Source organism: Pongo abelii, chromosome 12, assembly GCF_028885655.2.
Source record: "Pongo abelii isolate AG06213 chromosome 12, NHGRI_mPonAbe1-v2.0_pri, whole genome shotgun sequence".
Lineage (NCBI taxonomy): Eukaryota > Metazoa > Chordata > Mammalia > Primates > Hominidae > Pongo > Pongo abelii.
In genome coordinates, this window is record NC_071997.2 from 46,445,854 (window position 1) to 46,463,116 (window position 17,263).

Below are 17,263 nucleotides of genomic sequence, written 5' to 3' on the forward strand. Positions count from 1 at the left end.
AGGCAGGAAAATTGCTTGAACTCAGGAGGCGGAGGATGCAGTGAGCCAACCTGGGCAACAAAGTGGGACTGTCTCAAAATAATTTTAAAAAAGTAAAAATTAAAAAAATACCTATATTAGAGATTCGAGAACCCAGAGTCTTTGAGATTAGTCTTTCATATGACTAGCTCTTTCTCCCTTTCAGATACATCCAGGTTCTGACCAGTCAGAGAACCTCTTATTGGTTTTCTTTTCTTTTTTTTTTTTTTTGAGACGGAGTCTCGCTCTGTCACCCAGACTGGAGTGCAGTGGCGCGATCTCGGCTCACTGCAAGCTCCGCCTCCTGGGTTCACGCCATTCTCCTCCCTCAGCCTCCTGAGTAGCTGGGATTACAGGCGCCCGCCACCACGCCTGGATAATTTTTTGTATTTTTGGTAGAGACGGGGTTTCACCGTGTTAGCCAGGGTGGTATTGATCTCCTGACCTCGTGATCCTCCCGCCTCGGCCTCCCAAAGTCCTGGGATTACAGGCGTGAGCCACCGAGCCCGACCTCTTATTGGTTTTCTAAGAATATTTCCATTTCCTGGGAACAAATAGAAATTATTAGATATGATTCCTGAGAACAGCTTACTTTCTTTAAAAAAAAAAAAAAAAAAAAAAAAGTCCCTCTGGAGCAAATCTGCAGCTAGCTCTACACACTTAAGTTTATAATTCCTAACATTCATTTACCTTGAAAGTACTTGCCACACACCAGACAGGCGTAAGCATTGATGTGTGAGAGGGAGATAGAACACAGTTTCTCAAAGTCGAAGTCCAGCACACTCCTAAGGAAACAAAACAGAAAAAAATAAATAGGATGGACATGTAGGAAGGCACTCAAATGAAGCAGTGTTGGCTCTGTGACCCATGATACCACACAACATCCTTCAGAAAACAGTTCACAACCATATATACACCATGGGGGACACTGATTATTCCTCACCTCCACCCACCATGCTCCAAAGCACTGTTGAAGTGTCTCCACCAGACACATAATACCCACGAGCCTCTTTCTCATTAGTGTTTGTAACCAGTTCAGGACTTTCCATTGCAGTCACTTTCTCTAGAGGGAAAGCTGCAAGTCAGACTAAGGTAACAGTACCCCAACAGCATTCTGGAGGTGGAGAGGACATAAAAAGGGTGAATAAATCCTTGCATAAAAGAAAAACATATCACTTAAGCCCAGGAGTTTGTGGCTAGTGAGCTCTGATCCACCACTGCACTCCAGACTGGGATACAGAGTGGGATCCTCTCTTAAAAACAAATAATAATTAATTACAAAATAAAAATGCATTTTTATCCATAAAAACAAATGGAAAGCCTGAAGAATTTCAGAATACCTACAAACAAACCTATTTATTCAAGTGCAAAGTGAGTACTGGGCAGTAAGGAACAAAAACCTTACCTCCACTGAATCCACAAAGAGATTTATTCTCAAATAGTAATTCTTAATTAACTGATAATGATCCCAAAGAGCTATGTTATCTAATTTATTAGAGGCCACTAGACAAAGTGGCTATTGACAATTAAAATACAGCTGTTCCTCAGTAGCCACAGGATACTGGTTCTAGGACCCCTTCAGATACCAAAATCCACAATGTTCAAGCCCCTTACAGCTGGCCCTTTGTATCTTCAGGTTCCATATCCTGATACTGAAGCTAACTGTAATTCAATTAAATAAAATTAAAATTCAGTTCTTCAACTGCAGGAGCCACTGAAGCCACAGGTAGCTCATGCCTACCATAATGAGCAGAGATAGGGTCTCGCTTTTGTCATCCAGGCTGGAGTACAGTGGCGCGATCTCAGCTCACTGCAGCCTCAACCTCCTAGGTTCAAGCAATCCTCCTGCTTCCGCGCCCCAAGAAGCTGGGACTACAGGAGTGCACCACCACACCTGGCTAATTTTTTGTATTTTTTGTAGAACTGAAGTTTTGCCATGTTGCCCAGGATGCTCAAACTCCCGAGCTCAAGCAATCTGCCTGCCTCAGCCTCCCAAAGTGCTGGGATTACAGGCATGAGCCAGAGCACCCGGCCATAGCTTTTTTTTTTTTAAGTTTTTTTAAAAGATGGGTCTCGTTGGCCGGGCGCGGTGGCTCATGCCTGTAATCCCAACACTTTGGGAGGCCAAGGCAGGTGGATCTCCTGAGTTCAGGAGTTCAAGGCCAGCCTGGCCAACATGATGAAACCCCATCTCTTCTAAAAAAATACAAAAATTAGCTGGGTGTGGTGGCGGGCACCTGTAATCCCAGCTACTCAGGAAGCTGAGGCAGGAGAATCACTTGAACCTGGAAGGCGAAGGTTGCAGTGAGCCAAGATCGCGCCACTGCACTCCAGCCTGGGGGACAAAAGTGAAACTCCATCTCAAAAAAAAAAGATGGGTCTCATTATGTTGACCAGGCTGGTCTCAAATTTCTGGCCTCAAGTGATCCTCCTGCCTTGGCCTGCCAAAGGGCTGAGTACAGGCATGGGTCACCACACCCAGCTCTTACAAGAGTAATTATATTATTGTAGAACATTCCCCTACAATATAGGTTGAAAAACATTCTACATGACACCTGGGAATCAGAGAAAAGAATGCTATGAGGTAAACTACCTCAGCTTTCAAACAAATTTCTGTGTTTTTTTTCTGCTGAATCCCAGGCACCCAAAATAGTATCCAGCACATACTAGATACTCCATAAATATTTCAATGTGCTACTGTTATTTTAGGATACTATGCATCCTGTTATCCCAACATACAAATGCAAAATAAGCTAAAAGCTCTTTTAACAACATGTGTTCTGACACTTTAAATCAAAGAATAAAGAGTAACATGGCAAGAAGCACAACTCTCTAGACAGGTTTAAAAAAAGGAAAGTTTGTCAATGTGCTGTTCAATGTACGGTCCAAAAACTTTCTCCATAGATTCCATTGTTCTTGTGCTATCCTCAGCATCTCTGTCCTACTGACCTGTTAATGGTGTCCAGGTATGGGCAGTGGCGGCTCCTCCGGTCCTCAGAATCCACTCGGCCATTCTTTGCTGAAAGGAAAATCATCACAGGCTTTGAAAATGGGAAACCTATACTCAGGGCCAACTAACAGAACAAAAAAAGAAACAGAAATGGGAAAAACTAATCAAGATGAGTTCCTATTGTTTGGGTGGCAACAATATCGAAAAAAAAGTCCACTAGCCGGGCGTGGTAGCTCACGCCTATAATCCCAGCACTTCGGGAAGCCAAGATGGGTAGATCACCTGAGGTCAGGAGTTCAAGACCAGCCTGGCCAACCATGGTGAAACCCCATCTCTACTAAAAATACAAAAATTAGCCAGGCATGGTGGTGGGTGCCTGTAATCCCAGCTACTCAGGAAGTTGAGGCAGGATAATCGCTTGAACCTGGGAGAAGGAGGTTGCAGTGAGCAGAGATCGCACCACTGCACTCCGGCCTGGGCGACAAGAGCAAAACTCCGTCTCAAAAAAAAAAAAAAAAAGAAAAAAGTCCACTAATAGAACAAGCCACAAACTGGGAGCATATATTTGGTATACATAAAATCAACAGAAGATTTGTTTGCATTTTACATAAAGAAATCCCATAAAGCATGAAAAATATGAAATATGTCACAAGCACTAAAATAAACTAATTGTAATACAAATGTACTATATAGTTGTGTTTGGTTTTTGTTTGGTTTTGTTTTTTTTGAGACGGAGTCTCGCTCTGTCCCCCAGGCTGGAGTGCAATGGCGCGACCTCAGGTCACAGCAACCTCTGCCTTCCGGATTCAAGCAATTCTCCTGCCTCAGCCTCCCGAGTAGCTGGGACTACAGGCGCACGCCACCACACCCAGCTAATTTTCATACTTTTAGAAGAGACAGGGTTTCGCCATGTTGGCCAGGCTGGTCTCGAACTCCTGACCTCGCGATCCACCCTCCTCAGCCTCCCTAAGTGCTGGGATTACAGGCGTGAGCCACTGCGCTCGGCCACAAATGTACTACATAGTTTAAAGAGTGGCTGGGTGAGTGGCTCATGCCTGTAATTCCAGCACTCTGGGAGGCAGAGGCAGGCGGCTCACCTGAGGTCAGGAGTTCGAGGCCAGCCTGACCAATATAATAAAACCCCATCTCTACTAAAAATACAAAAATTAGCTGGGCGTGGTGGCATGCGCCTGTAATCCCAGCTACTTGGGAGGCTGAGACAGGAGAATCGCTTGAACCCAGGAGGCAGAGGTTGCAGTGAGCTGAGATCGTGCCATTGCACTCCAGCCTGGACAACAAGAGTGAAACTGTTTCAAAAAAAAAAAAAGTAGAAGAATGTACATGTGTATCTATAAATCTATCACTTGTCAAAAACTTGAGTGGGTCTCAGATCTTACCCTACTTGCAAGCTAACAAGTTAGCCTGTCACAGTTTTATGAATGCTGATGGAAAGCATGTGACTACCTGGCCTGAAATAAAGGACAGTTTATTAGAGCAATGACAGTAGCCAGAATATAGCATTGGAGTCAGTTTTCCAAGTGAATTCCCACAAGGCAAAGTGAAAAGACCCCATGCACACAGTGAGCTGCCTTACAGGAGAGGAACCCTGAGCTTAGAGAATCTGAACTATTAACCATTTTTTCAAACGATGTCTCGCTCTGTTGCCTATCCTAGTCTTGAACTCTACCTCATCCTATAGAGTAGCTGCGATTACAGGTGTGAGCCACCACACCCTGCCCCAAATCTTTTATAACGGATTGTGCTCTTGTCTCCTCGTTTTGTAGGGAGACACCATTTCTATCTCCCAAGGCTGCTCACTACACGAACATCCCTAACGAGAGTCCAGGAGCAAAGGGAGTCAGGCAATGGTCGCGGTACGTGCACAAACTCAAGAGACTAATGGAGAATTGGCTCTAGACTTTATTCAGCTTAAAAAGTGCTACATAATCCATACTTTAGTGCAGGTGCCTATTGCTCAAGCATTCTGAATATCTTGATTACAGAAATTACAAGACCTTAGATGTAAAAACTGCGCACGGTGGCTCACGCCTGTAATTCCAGCACTTTGGGAGGCCGAGGCGAGTGGAACACTTGAGCCCAGGAGTTCGAGACCAGCCTAGGCAACATAGCGAGACTTGCCTCTATCTTAAAACGCAAAAAAAAAAAAAAAAATTCTTTTTTAAAATGGAAGGAAGTAACACTGGTAAAATCAGCACTGAGCCCCCACATCAGGCATTCGATAAAGGGAAGCTGCTGTTGTTAACGACTGTTGTAGTTAGAAATACCATACGGTTGGCCAGGCACGGTGGTTCACGCCTGTAATCCCAGCACTTTGGGAGGCCGGGGCGGGCGGATGACGAGGTCAGGAGATCAAGACCATCCTGGCTAACACGGTGAAACCCCCGTCTCTACTAAAAACACAAAAAATTAGCCGGGCGTGGTGGCGGGCGCCTGTAATCCCAGCTACTTGGGAGGCGGAGGTAGGAGAATCGTTTGAACCCGGGAGGCCCAGGTTGCAGTGAGCCGAGATCGCGCCACTGCACTCCATCCTGGGTGACAGAATGAGACTCCATCTCACAAAAAAAAAAAAAAGAAAAGAAAGAAAAACAGAAATACTATACGATTATTGAGAAGGGTACTGTCTTCATCAGAAGAAGTCAAACAGCAGAACCGTCGAATCTGGATCTCTCCTCCTCTCCACCCCATCCCCACCCCTCCCCCAACTCCGGCGCAGGGACCTGGCGGAAGATTACAGACAAGAAAAAAGGGCGCGAAAAAAAGAGGCTCTCGCGCCTAGCCCGGCCCGGCCCCGCGCACCTCGCACCTCCCGCTCAGGCTCCGAGTCCTCATCGACCTCGCGCTCCCGCTTCACCCGCACAAACGGGACAACAGAAGCCGGGGCCTCGCGCGCGCTCGCTGGCTCGACCTCCCGCTTCACGCGCACAGGGCTGCCCCGGGAGCTCGCCGCCTCAGGCTCCCGCTCCCGATCTCGCTCCCGCTTGACGCGACCGGAGCTGCCCCGTGACTCGGACTCTCGCTTCCCGCGGGTGGAACCGCGAGACTCCCGCTTAGACCGGCCGGACATCTCCAGTACCGGCCGAGTCGTCCAGCGCAGGCGCCAAGCACGCTCGAGCGCGCGGCACACGGCCAATCAGGAGAGGGGCTGGTAGCGAGCCCCGAACTCTCTACGAGTCGCCACTGGGGACAAATCACGCTGCAGAAAATTTGTGGGCGGTGCTGTTCATGCAGTGGCTTCCTCTCCCCTGACAACCTTCTGTGGGCCTACTGTCGTTTACTGAGACGGGAACCTTTACTGGCGACAGTTTTCTGGATAAGCCTGTAATCCCCACACTTTGGGAGGCCGAGGCGGGTGGATCACCTGAGGTCGGGAGTTCGAGACCAACCTGACCAACATGGAGAAACCCCGTGTCTACTAAAAATACAAAATTAGCCCGGCATTGGGCGCATGCCTGTAATCCCAGCTGCTCGGGAGGCTAAGGCAGGAGAATCGCTTGAACCCAGGAGGCGGAGGTTGCGGTGAGCCGAGATCGTGCCATTGCACTCCAGCCTGGGCAACCAGAGTGAAACTCCGTCATACCTACACCGCACCGCACCACACCACACCTGGGCAACCAGAGTGAAACTCCGTCATACCCACACCACACCACACCACACCACACGTGAAACTCCGTCATACCATACCACACCACACCACACCACACCGTGTGCAATTTACTGAATTCTGACTTGAGGTATATGTCAGAGGTATATGCCAGACCAACTCCATCTTGAGTGAGGGTTAGGAAAATGAGGCTGGGACTTGCCAGGCTGCATTCCCAGGAAGTTAGGTATTCCTAGCCTAGAGATGTTTACGGTTAAGGGAACAGAGAGATAATGTTTACTAAACAGATCCAGACTTGGGAGTGTCCTAATATCCCAATATCTGGAGAATAAAGGCATTCCTAATTTTGCTTTAAAGATAATAATATTTCTTCTTGCAAAATATAATAATTAATAAAATTAATCCTTTATCACAAACCCTTGTAGCAGAGCACATCTCCCCATGATCTTTTTATCCTATATATAAACAAGCATTGTAGCCATGGTGGATGCGTTCCTCCTTTTACTTTCAGGAACGCCCTATTCTGTCTATGGAGTAGCTGTACTTTCACTACTTTATTTTTTATTTTTTTTGAGACAGAGTCTCGCTCTGTCACCCAGGTTGGAGTGCAGTGGTGAGATCTCGACTCACTGCAACCTCTGCCTCCTGGGTTCAAGTGATTATTCTGCCTCAGACTCCTGAGTAGCTGGGATTACATGCACCTGCCACCACGCCCGGCTAATTTTTGTATTTTTAGTAGGCACACAGTTTCACCATGTTGGCCAGGCTGGTATGGAACTGCTGACCTCAAGTGATCCGCCCGCCTCCCCTTCCAAAGTGCAGGGATTACAGGCATAAGCCACCACACCTGGCTACTTTACTTTCTTAATAAACTTGCTTTTACTTTGCACTGTGGACTCACCCTGAATTCTTTCTTGCACAAGGTCCAAGAAGCCTCCATTGGGGTCTGAATACAGATCCCTTTCCTGTAACATATACACCCATGAAGCCATCACCACAATCAAGAGAAGGAATCTGGGCCCAGTACGGTGGCTCACACCTATAATCCCAGCACTTTGGGAGGCCTGAGGCAGGAGGATCACTTGAGGTCAGGAGTTCAAGACTAGCCTTGGCAACATACAGAGATCCCATCTCCACAAAAAAATTTTAAAATTAGCTGGGCATGGTGGCATGCTATTCAGGAGGCTGAGGCAGGAGGATCGTTTGGGCCTGAGAAGTGGAGGCTGCAGTGAGCAGTGATTGCACCACTACAATCCAACCTATGCGACAGTGAGATCCTGCCTCAAAAAAATAAATAAATAAATAAAAAATTTAAAGAATCTACCCAGCCCCAAAGATATCCTCTTCCTCCCAGAGAACCCCCACAAAAATCAACTGATCACTCGGTCACTATAGATTAGTTTGCACTTCCTAAAGTCTTATATAAATGGAATCATACAGAGTCCTTGGCCTCTTTCACTGGGCATATTTACTTTATGATCCATCCATGTTGTTGAGCTACAGATCTTCCTTTGGATTGCTCAGTAATATTCCATCGTGTGGCTGGACCACCATTGGTCCCTGTTTTTTGTTTTTGTTTTTTGTTTTTTGTTTTGAGATGGAGGTTGGACTGCAGTGGCTCGATCTCGGCTGACTGCAACCTCCGCCTCCCGGGTTCAAGCAATTCTCCTGCCTCAGCCTCCCAAGTACCTGGGATTACAAGCGCCGGCCATCAAGCCCAGCTAATTTTTTGTATTTTTAGTAGAGACGGGGTTTCACCATTTTGGCCAGGCTAGTCTCGAACTCCTGACCTCTTGATCCGCCCGCCTGGGCCTCCCAAAGTGCTGAGATTACAGGCGTGAGCCACCACGCCCGGCTCTTTCTTTCTTTTTTAATGTATTTTTTTCTTGTAGGGACAATGTCTCACTGTGTTGCCCAAGCTGGTCTCAAATTCCTCCCTCCAGCGATACTCCCACTTCGGCATCCCTAAGTTTTGGAATTACAGACATGAACCACTGCATCCAGCCGTTTGTCCCTGTCCTAATCATGAATTCCTGATTTTGACTTTTGTAAAAGGACTTGAGAATTTTACACACTATGACGTGAACCCAGTGGTCAGAAAAAATAGAAAAAAAAAAAAAGGGCCAGGCACAGTGGCTCATGCCTGCAATCCCAACACTTTGGGAGGCCGAGACAGGCGGATCACCTGAGGTCAGGAGTTCGAGACCAGTCTGGCCAACGTGGTGAAACCTCATCTCTACCAAAAATACAAAACTTAGCCGGGCGTGGTGGCATGCGCACGTAGTCCCAGCTACTCGGGAGGCTGAGGCAGGAGAATCGCTTGAACCCGGGAGGCGGAAGTTGCAGTGAGCCGAGATCACGCCAATGCACTCCAGCCTGAGCGACAGAGTGAGACTCCTCAAAAAAAAAAAAAGGAAAAAATAAATAAAAAAGAAAATAATACACCCGTAGGTCCCTCAAAAACCCTGGGTCCTCCCGCGGGGACAGTTAAGCCATCGGCGCCGTGAGCAGGAGGCAAGCCGGGCCAGGAGAGCCTTCGCGGCGCCTTCGTGGAGCCTGCGGCCTGGGCGCCGCTGTGTGCCCTGCCTGAGCATTTCAAGGACTCACAATCTATTTGAGATAGGTGCTCTAGGTGTTCCCATTTACTAATGAGGAAACTGAGGCGTGGCAGGGTTACACGGTCAGCCAAAGTCACGCAGATGGTGATGGATTGCACAGCATCCAATTACCAGAAAAAAGACGGGAAGGCACCGCCTTAAGCATCGAGTTGTGTTAATAGATGATTTGCATTTTTCTGAATGTTCTGGTATCAGCTGTAAGCCGAAGTCCTTGTTTCCTATTGATATGTTACGAAAAAACAAACAAAAAAAAACAAAACCAAAAGCCCTCTGTCCGGGGGTAGGAAGTCAAGCATACCCTACTCCACCTAACCCGACCAGACCCGAAAACTCCGCGCGCCGCATCGCTTGGCCAGGCAGGGGCCTCCCAGACCGGAAGTCAGGATGCGGGGCCGGAAGCTGAGCGAGGGGCGGCGCGGACCTCTGGGGGCGGGTGATTGTTGTTGGGGCCGTCGAGGCGGCTGCGACTCTGCGTCCCCGGCTCCGGATGGAGGCGGGGCCGCATCCCCGGCCGGGGCACTGCTGCAAGCCTGGGGGGCGGCTGGACATGAACCACGGCTTCGTGCACCATATCCGACGGAACCAGATCGCTCGGTACCGCCCCGCCCTGCGCCGCCGCCGCCGCCACTCCTGGCCTGGCCTGGCCCGGCCCAACAGTCCCTGACTCCCGCTCGGCTCCCCGCAGGGACGACTATGACAAGAAGGTGAAGCAGGCGGCCAAGGAGAAGGTGAGGAGGCGGCACACGCCCGCGCCGACGCGGCCCCGCAAGCCAGACCTGCAGGTGTACCTGCCGCGACACCGAGGTGAGGCCGCCCGCCCCGCCTGCCTCCAGCCCGCGCGCTCTTCCTGCAACGCACTCCCCTTCTCTATAGGGAAAAACCACTTCTTATTCCTAAGGTTCAGCTCACCTCGTCTCTTCCCGGAACCTCCACCTCAACGCTCCCAAATCTCCGCTGAATGATTCTCCCCAAGAACTGGGACGACTCATAAGCCCCCAGTTAAGCATCGCTGTCAGAGTATCGGGGAGCCAGCAAGAAGTTTATCTGCCGGTTTGCCCCACCGTGCTGTATTTTAGTAAGGTGCTCCGCTACCTAGCAAAGAGAAAGTCTGGCACAGCGATGAGCGACCAGCACATAATTGTGGAATGAACCCAGTAAATGGCCTTTGCCCAGCTTCCCTGCTACCTAGAGATCACACTGGTTAACATATGACACTCAATTTTTGTTAAGCATTATTACTTTTTAAAAAATGTTTTTATTTTTGAGACTAGGTCTCTGTCGCCCAGGCTGGAGTGCAGTGGTGCGATCTGGGCTCACTGCAGCCTTAGCCTCCCGAGTACCTGGGACCACAGGCGTGTGCTACCACACCGGTTAATTTTGGTATTTCTTGTAGAGAAGGGGTTTCCCCGGCTGGGCGCGGTGGCTCACGCCTGTAATCCCAGCACTTTAGGAGGCCGAGGTGGGCGGATCACGAGGTCAGGAGATTGAGACCATCCTGGCTAACACGGTGAAACCCCGTCTCTACTAAAAATACAAAAAAAATTAGCCGGGCGTGGTGGCGGTCGCCTGTAGTTCCCAGCTACTCGGGAGGCTGAGGCAGGAGAATGGCATGAACCCGGGAGGCGGAGCTTGCAGTGAGCCAAGATCGCACCACTATACTCCAGCCTGGGCAACAGAGCAAGACTCCGTCTCAAAAAAAAAAAAAAAAAAGTGAAGGGGTTTCCCCACGTTGTCCAGGCTGATCTCGAACTCCTGAGCTCAGGTGATCTGCCCGCATCGGCCTCCCAAAGTGCTGGGATTATAGGTGTGTGCCCCTACCTTTGTTAGGTATTACTTAAAGTGCTTTTAGATCTTATGTATATTAATTCATTGAGTCTTTATACAACCTCATAAGAAAGCTTCTACTGTTTCACAGTCAGGAAACAGGCACAGAGAGGTTAAACAACTTGCCCAAGATCTCAGCTAGTAAATGGCAGAGCCTGGATTTGAACCCAGGCAGAGCTCTATCCACCCTTCTGCTTTCCAGTACTTTTTGCTAGACAAATGTGCATTGTGTACCTACTGTGTGACAGGACTGTGCTGGCCTCAGAGCAGGGATGCAAAGGTAAATAAGTCCTTGATTGGCAGCACACCAAACGCTTACACTGGGCCGGGCGCGGTGGTTCATGCCTGTGATCCTAGCAGTTTGGGAGGCCGAGGTGGGCGGATCCCTTGAGGCCAGGAGTTTGAAATTAACCTAGACAACATGGTGAAACCCCATCTCTACTAAAAATACAAAAATTAACCAGGCATGGTGGCAGGCGGCTGTAATCCCAGCTACTTGGGAGGTTGAGGAAGGAGAATTGCTTGAACCTGGGAGGCAGAGGTTGCAGTGAGCTGAGATCTAGCCACTGCACTGCAGCCTGGGCAACAGAGCAAGACTCCGTCTAAAAAAAAAAAAAAAAAAAAAACACCCCACTTACACTGGACCCATAAGAAGATTGGGGCAGCTGGGTGCAGTGGCTCACGCCTGTAGTCCCAGCACTTTGGGAGGCCAAGGTGGGCGGATCACCTGAGGTCAGGAGTTCAAGACCAGCCTGGCCAACATGGTAAAACCCCATCTCTACTAAAAATACAAAAATTAGCTGGACGTGGTGGCACTTGCCTGTAATCCCCGCTACTCAGGAGGCTGAGGCAGGAGAATCGCTTGAACCCGGGAGCGGAAGTTGCAGTGAGCCGAGATTGCACCACTGCACTCCAGCCTGGGCAACAGAGTGAGACTTCGTCTCAAAAAAAAAAGAAGACTGGGGCTTTCTTAACCGTATATTTTCCTGCAGCATCTCTATGGGCAGGGCCTTCAGCAGCACCCCCCTCTTCTTTCTTACTGTGGTTCATCCTTCCAGATGTCTCTGCCCACCCACGCAACCCAGACTATGAAGAGTCCGGTGAAAGCAGCAGTAGTGGAGGCTCTGAGCTGGAGCCTTCTGGCCATCAGCTCTTCTGCTTAGAATACGAGGCAGACAGTGGAGAGGTCACATCAGTTATCGTCTATCAGGTACGCCTGGTGGAAACAGCTGCAGCCTGAAGGTCCTGGGCCATGGTAGTAATCATTGTCAGACCCTGAGCCCTGTTTTCCTCAGGACCCCCAGTGGGAAGCATCTGCTCCACATGTGAGCCTAGGCCTGGCGGGCAGTGCTTTTGAGCACAAGTCACTCCCATCTCACAGTGATTCTCAGTAGGGGAACAGGGAGGGCTCTTGGCCCCCAGTGGAGAATCACTATTACAGGGGACACCTGGGAAATGACAGGTGCTGGCAAAAAGCCTGTAGCTAAATGGAGTTCTGTGAGAGTGTTTAGGGACAGGGCAGGTCACCTTTCTGGAAGAGGCCAGGCCCTGAGCCTCCTGACTCTTCCTCCACGTAGGGTGATGACCCAGGAAAGGTGAGTGAGGAGGTGTCGGCACACACGCCTCTGGATCCACCCATGCGAGAAGCCCTCAAGTTGCGTATCCAGGAGGAGATTGCAAAGCGCCAGAGCCGACACTGACCATGTTGAAGGCATTCTCTCCAGGCTGGATTCACTGCACTCGGAAGAATTCTGCCCAGGGAATTTAGTGTGGGGGTACCAGGACCAGTTTGACTGATCTTGAGACCCCCAGAGCTGCTGCATCCATAGGGTGTTGCAGGACTACACCTGGCCTGCCTTGCAGTCATTCTTTCTTATATGTTGACCCATTTGCCCAGCCTGATATTCCGGAATTTTTTTTTTTTTTTTTTTTTTGAGAATTTTGTGTGGCTAATGTGTTCTAGAAGCAGAGACTCCAGGGAGAAGCAGAATTTATGAAGCCTCGTGCCAACATGGTGCTTTCTCACTGAGGTCATATGCCTGGCTGCTGCTGTTCCACTCAGCTCCATGAGCCATGTTTGTTATTTTATGTTTCCTCTGTGCTTTTGCTCATTTCCACCCATGTGTTCATAGACCTTTTTTCAGCCCTTTTTCTTTGTTCCTTTCCCTCATCTTTTTGCCTCAGGTAGAATCCATCAGTTCTCCTCCCCCTCCAACATGACTGTGTACCTCCAGCTGCTCAGGACTTTGGAGGTGGGGGCGGGGCCTGGGGATCTACCTTTCTAAAAAACTCTCCAAGTAATTCTGATACCAATAAAGTGGGAGACCTCCATTTTTGAGGCCTATTTGCAAGCATGTCTCCCTCCCTTTCCATGGCTTTTTCGTTTCTCGCATGTTCCACTGCTTTGCACTGTCTAGACAGGAAACCTAGGAAGATGTTGGTGCTAAACTGCAAAGATTTCTTACAGCAAAACCTGCCTCGGCCAGGGCTACAGAATTCCAACTTTCAACTTCATTCCTAGCCGTGAACAGACTGTCCTCTGCTCAGACTAAAAGGGAATTATAAAACAAGTGGGAACTTACTCTCCAGTTGTGACTTAACAGTTCTGAACATACCTACAAAGGGAAAGTCAATATTAGCAATAATTGCCTGATTGACAGCACGCCAGAGGGAATGAAATGAGGCCTTCTTTCCTACCTCCCAGGAGTACGTAACTCAGATCCTTAGTATAAAGATCCCCAGGAATACCACTGCTCTAACCCGGTGAACATTTTTTCTAATGCAGGGTTAGGCTTACGTCTGAATTCCACAAGACATCCTCCCCCTCCAGTACGGAAGTTCCAAGGCACTTGTTTTCCAGCATATCAGCCTAACCTCAGTGCCTTGAAATATGGCTTTAAGCCTTTGAGAACTGAGATTTCCTGAAACCATAGGCCCTTGCCCCAGGGGTTTCTCCACATCCGGGTGTTAAGACACCTGATGGCACTGTTGGTTTGTCCCCTATACCCCAGAAAATCTATCCTGCAAGGTAGCTACTTCAATCATGTCATTAAAATGTGGCAAGTCACAGCTCGCAATGCCAAAGGAATGCTGGGGCAGTAAGTGAGGTGGATAAGTGAGAAGGGCCTGGTGGTGAAAGCGGCCAGGGACCAGAATGCTCCAGACCTACAAAGCTGGTCAAGGTTAAGTGCCTTAAACTTACCAATCCTGGGCTCAGTTCTCCTTTGAAAGGAGAAAGTCTTTGTCCTCTACTTAGGCAACCGGGCTAGAAGTGCCTTTTGACTTCTAATGTTAACTACCCTCCAAAGCCTCCTGGTCAGAGAACCAGTCAGTCATTCCAGTCTTCCAGTCCTCAAACTGATCTGATGACTTGGAACATAGGATTTCACTGCAAGTCTGGCTTTTTAGTCTGGAAATACTTTTGAGGTCTTTTCACAGCTGGATCACCTGTTTCCTGGTTTTATTACACAATTCAGAAGGCTAGAAGAGGAGTTTGGGGGCTTGGCACATGAAAATTTAGAGCCCATTCTTAAGGAAGAGGTAGGGAGGCCAAGGCGGGTGGATCATGAAATCAGGAGATCCAGACCGTCCTCGCTAACACAGAGAAAACCCGTCTCTACTAAAAATACAAAAAATTAGCCGGGCGTGGTGACATGCACCTGTAGTCCATCCCAGCTACTCGGGAGGCCGAGGCAAGAGAATCGCCTGAACCTGGAAGGTGGAGGTTGCAGTGAGCCGAGATCACGCTACTGCACTTCCGGCTGGGCAGCAGAGCGAGACTCCATCTCAAAAAAAAAGAAGAAGTAAAAGTCAAGGCAGCATTTAATAAGTACCTGTTGTATCCTTTTAAGTGTTTGTTGTGGTAATCTTCACAAAGACCGGGACTGATGGAAACTCCTTGCTATTAAACTTTTTTTCTTGAGGAATTTTGCTTTTCAAGTGCATATACACTATTAATATTTTCTACCCAAGAAAGCATTCTAAGCTAATTTATGCAGTGTGACTGTATTAAACATTAAGCTTCCTTCAGAGCTGGCCTATCGGAGATTCTACTGCCCTTTCTACAGGTGTATCTGAAATGCCTGCTCAAGGATGGCCCTTAGCCAGTTAACAGCTTTATAGCCCATCCTCATTGCTTACTGCCACCCCTCAGCTGGGGTCCAAGGCAGTACTATCCAGTTTATTCACCAGACCTGCCTCCAGACATCTACTTCTTTCAAAAATTAGTGTTTTCCATCAAGGAGCATGTTCCAGAGCATTTCCCACAGATGTTCCAAAGGACACTGTCCGGTGCTGTGGTGTACAGTGGCAATAGCGTTAGACTAAGTGGAACTTCCCAGCAGGCTGCTTTAGAATCCACTCATTTGACTAGATACGATGTAATTGGCTGTCTTTAAAAAACACACACACACACACAATCTGATAGGCATATCTCATGCCCATTCAATATGGAATGTTTTTCGCTCACTGAATTTAAGCCTGTATTTTAAGGTTTTGTGGTTCCTCGGCCACAATGGGTGATGTCACTGATAGAACGAAGCTGAGTTTGCAAGGGTTTGGGGCTGTGCAAGAGTAAACACTAGAGCTTGAGTTGTTACCCAGCTGGCAAGCACGGAAGTCTTTGAAGAATGTAATGTAAGAAGGGAAAAGAATGTAAAGCGTTTTGTACCAAATGAGAGTTGGAGCCCAGCCAACAAATGCTTTTCCCTGTGTAAAAGTCTCTCTGGAAGGGACATTCCATCTCCATGGTGCACTCTGAGGGGCACTGTCAACTAGAGATTGGCCCCATCCAGGTGGGAGGAACCCCTTTGGGATGGTGAGTATCCAATCTGCTATGCATTTGACAGGATCTCTGAATGGCTAGGTAATGGATCCCAAGCAGGCTCACAAATTTAAATGAGGACTTTGTGTGCAGAAAGAGGAATAAGTACAGATTACTTTCCTACCACTAGATTTTTGGGGAGAGTCACCATGGAATGTTGACAATTACTTAAAATATTTTAAGCTCCCTTGCTGAATTCCTGTCCTGTCCCTGAGGAATCAGATGGTCATACAACCATAGGCACCCACCCGAAATTTCCCTAGGAGTTGGAGTAATGCTAGAATTGAAGACCTTCTGAGTAAAGGGCTTCTCTGCCTTCTCAGAGGCAGGAGAATTTGCACTGGTTGTGTTAAATGTATAAAAAGCTATATGTTCACCAGTTTACTCATTTCCAATGTGTAGATGAATAAAATGTAGTGTGCAAATTATTTGAAAATCCCAGAAGGAAGGTACTTTTCAAATACAGTATTTTTTTAACAAATAAACTTACTATTTTTACAGCACTGTTTTTGCTAAGAGTTGTGAAATAACTTGTGTACTTGGGGAAGTGGAGGTTAAATACCTGCCCTAAAGTCATTCCACCACCGAGTCAGCACTGGAAATCTCATCTCTTGCTTTGCCACACTATTTTAAGAGTTGTCCCTGTTGGAACATAACAACTAGACAGACTCATGTAGCATTAGAGTTGGAAGGCCTTTTTAAAGGCATCTGGTCCTACTTCTTACATGATACACAATTCCCCCTACCAACTACCCATGAAGAGTCCTTCTGTCATACGGAGCTCTATTCTGGGATAATTCTATTTTAGGAACTATTAGATTGTCATACTAAGCCAAAAGCTGCCTCATGTCCCAGATCTGGACTACTATGCCTTGCCCCCACATCATGTTAGAACTTGAGTAGTCCTCAGGTCTTCATCTTGGTTGGATAGGGACTCAAACCCAGCTCAAGATATAGTGTTAAGAATTGCAAAGCTTCCAATTAGGGTTCACAGCCCAATTGGGCAGATAAGGTGCCTGCTCAATGGGAATGCAGTTGGGCAGGAAGATGGTTCCTGTCAATTAGCAAGGAAGCACACCCTTGTCCTGAGGCACAAAGCATAGCCAGAGGCAGGTGGGCTGGATTTTATCCCCCACTGGTTTATTCAGCCAGGTGTGCTTGTACAGTGATCACTACACAGCCATACTTCTTGGCCCTGTTTTAACTACTTGTCCTAATGTGATTAAGGACAGGGCTCTCCCGCTGGGTGCGGTGGTTCACATCTGTAATCCCAGCACTTTGAGAGGCCAAGGCGAGCAGATCACCTGAGGTCAGGAGTTCAAGAGCAGCCTGACCAACATGGTGAAACCCCGTCTCTACTAAAAATACAAAAAAATTAGCCGGGCATGGTAGCAGGCACCTGTAATCCC

At 48.1% G+C, this 17,263-nt stretch overlaps 2 protein-coding genes across 9 annotated transcripts in view; one reads left to right on the forward strand and one right to left on the reverse strand.

The window, feature by feature from the left end:
- The window catches only part of USP39 (ubiquitin specific peptidase 39), a 44,683-nt gene that overhangs the window by 25,851 nt on the left and 1,569 nt on the right, over positions 1 to 17,263 (reverse strand). For 2 of the 6 annotated variants that reach the window (XM_024241949.3, XM_009237118.4), the window contains exons 1-3: positions 5,793 to 6,099; positions 2,968 to 3,037; positions 709 to 803 (exon numbers count right to left, since the gene is read on the reverse strand). In XM_024241949.3, coding sequence (XP_024097717.1) covers positions 709 to 803; positions 2,968 to 3,037; positions 5,793 to 6,053 — 426 coding nt within the window. In that variant the 5' untranslated portion in view covers positions 6,054 to 6,099. 6 annotated transcript variants of the gene reach the window in all.
- Positions 9,586 to 14,958, forward strand: C12H2orf68 (chromosome 12 C2orf68 homolog). Of its 3 annotated transcripts, XM_054547984.2 has the most exons (5): positions 9,603 to 9,802; positions 9,894 to 10,012; positions 10,107 to 10,283; positions 12,091 to 12,242; positions 12,610 to 14,958. In XM_054547984.2, exons 1-5 carry the CDS (start codon positions 9,696 to 9,698, stop codon positions 12,730 to 12,732), a joined length of 678 nt encoding a protein of 225 aa, XP_054403959.1. In that variant the 5' UTR covers positions 9,603 to 9,695; the 3' UTR covers positions 12,733 to 14,958. The 3 variants fall into 3 exon arrangements, with proteins under 3 accessions (XP_002811870.1, XP_054403959.1, XP_054403960.1); XM_002811824.5 differs by lacking the exon at positions 10,107 to 10,283 and having other exon boundaries at positions 9,586 to 9,802; XM_054547985.2 differs by lacking the exons at positions 12,091 to 12,242; positions 12,610 to 14,958 and having other exon boundaries at positions 10,107 to 11,989.

Coding starts and splice junctions, on each gene's coding strand:
- C12H2orf68 (XM_054547984.2), top strand. CDS start 9,696: ATGGAGGCGGGGCCGCATCCCCGGCCGGGGCACTGCTGCAAGCCTGGG. Junction 10,284..12,090: donor CCCCACCGTGCTGTATTTTA/GTAAGGTGCTCC, acceptor TCATCCTTCCAG/ATGTCTCTGCCCACCCACGC. Junction 12,243..12,609: donor CATCAGTTATCGTCTATCAG/GTACGCCTGGTG, acceptor TCCTCCACGTAG/GGTGATGACCCAGGAAAGGT.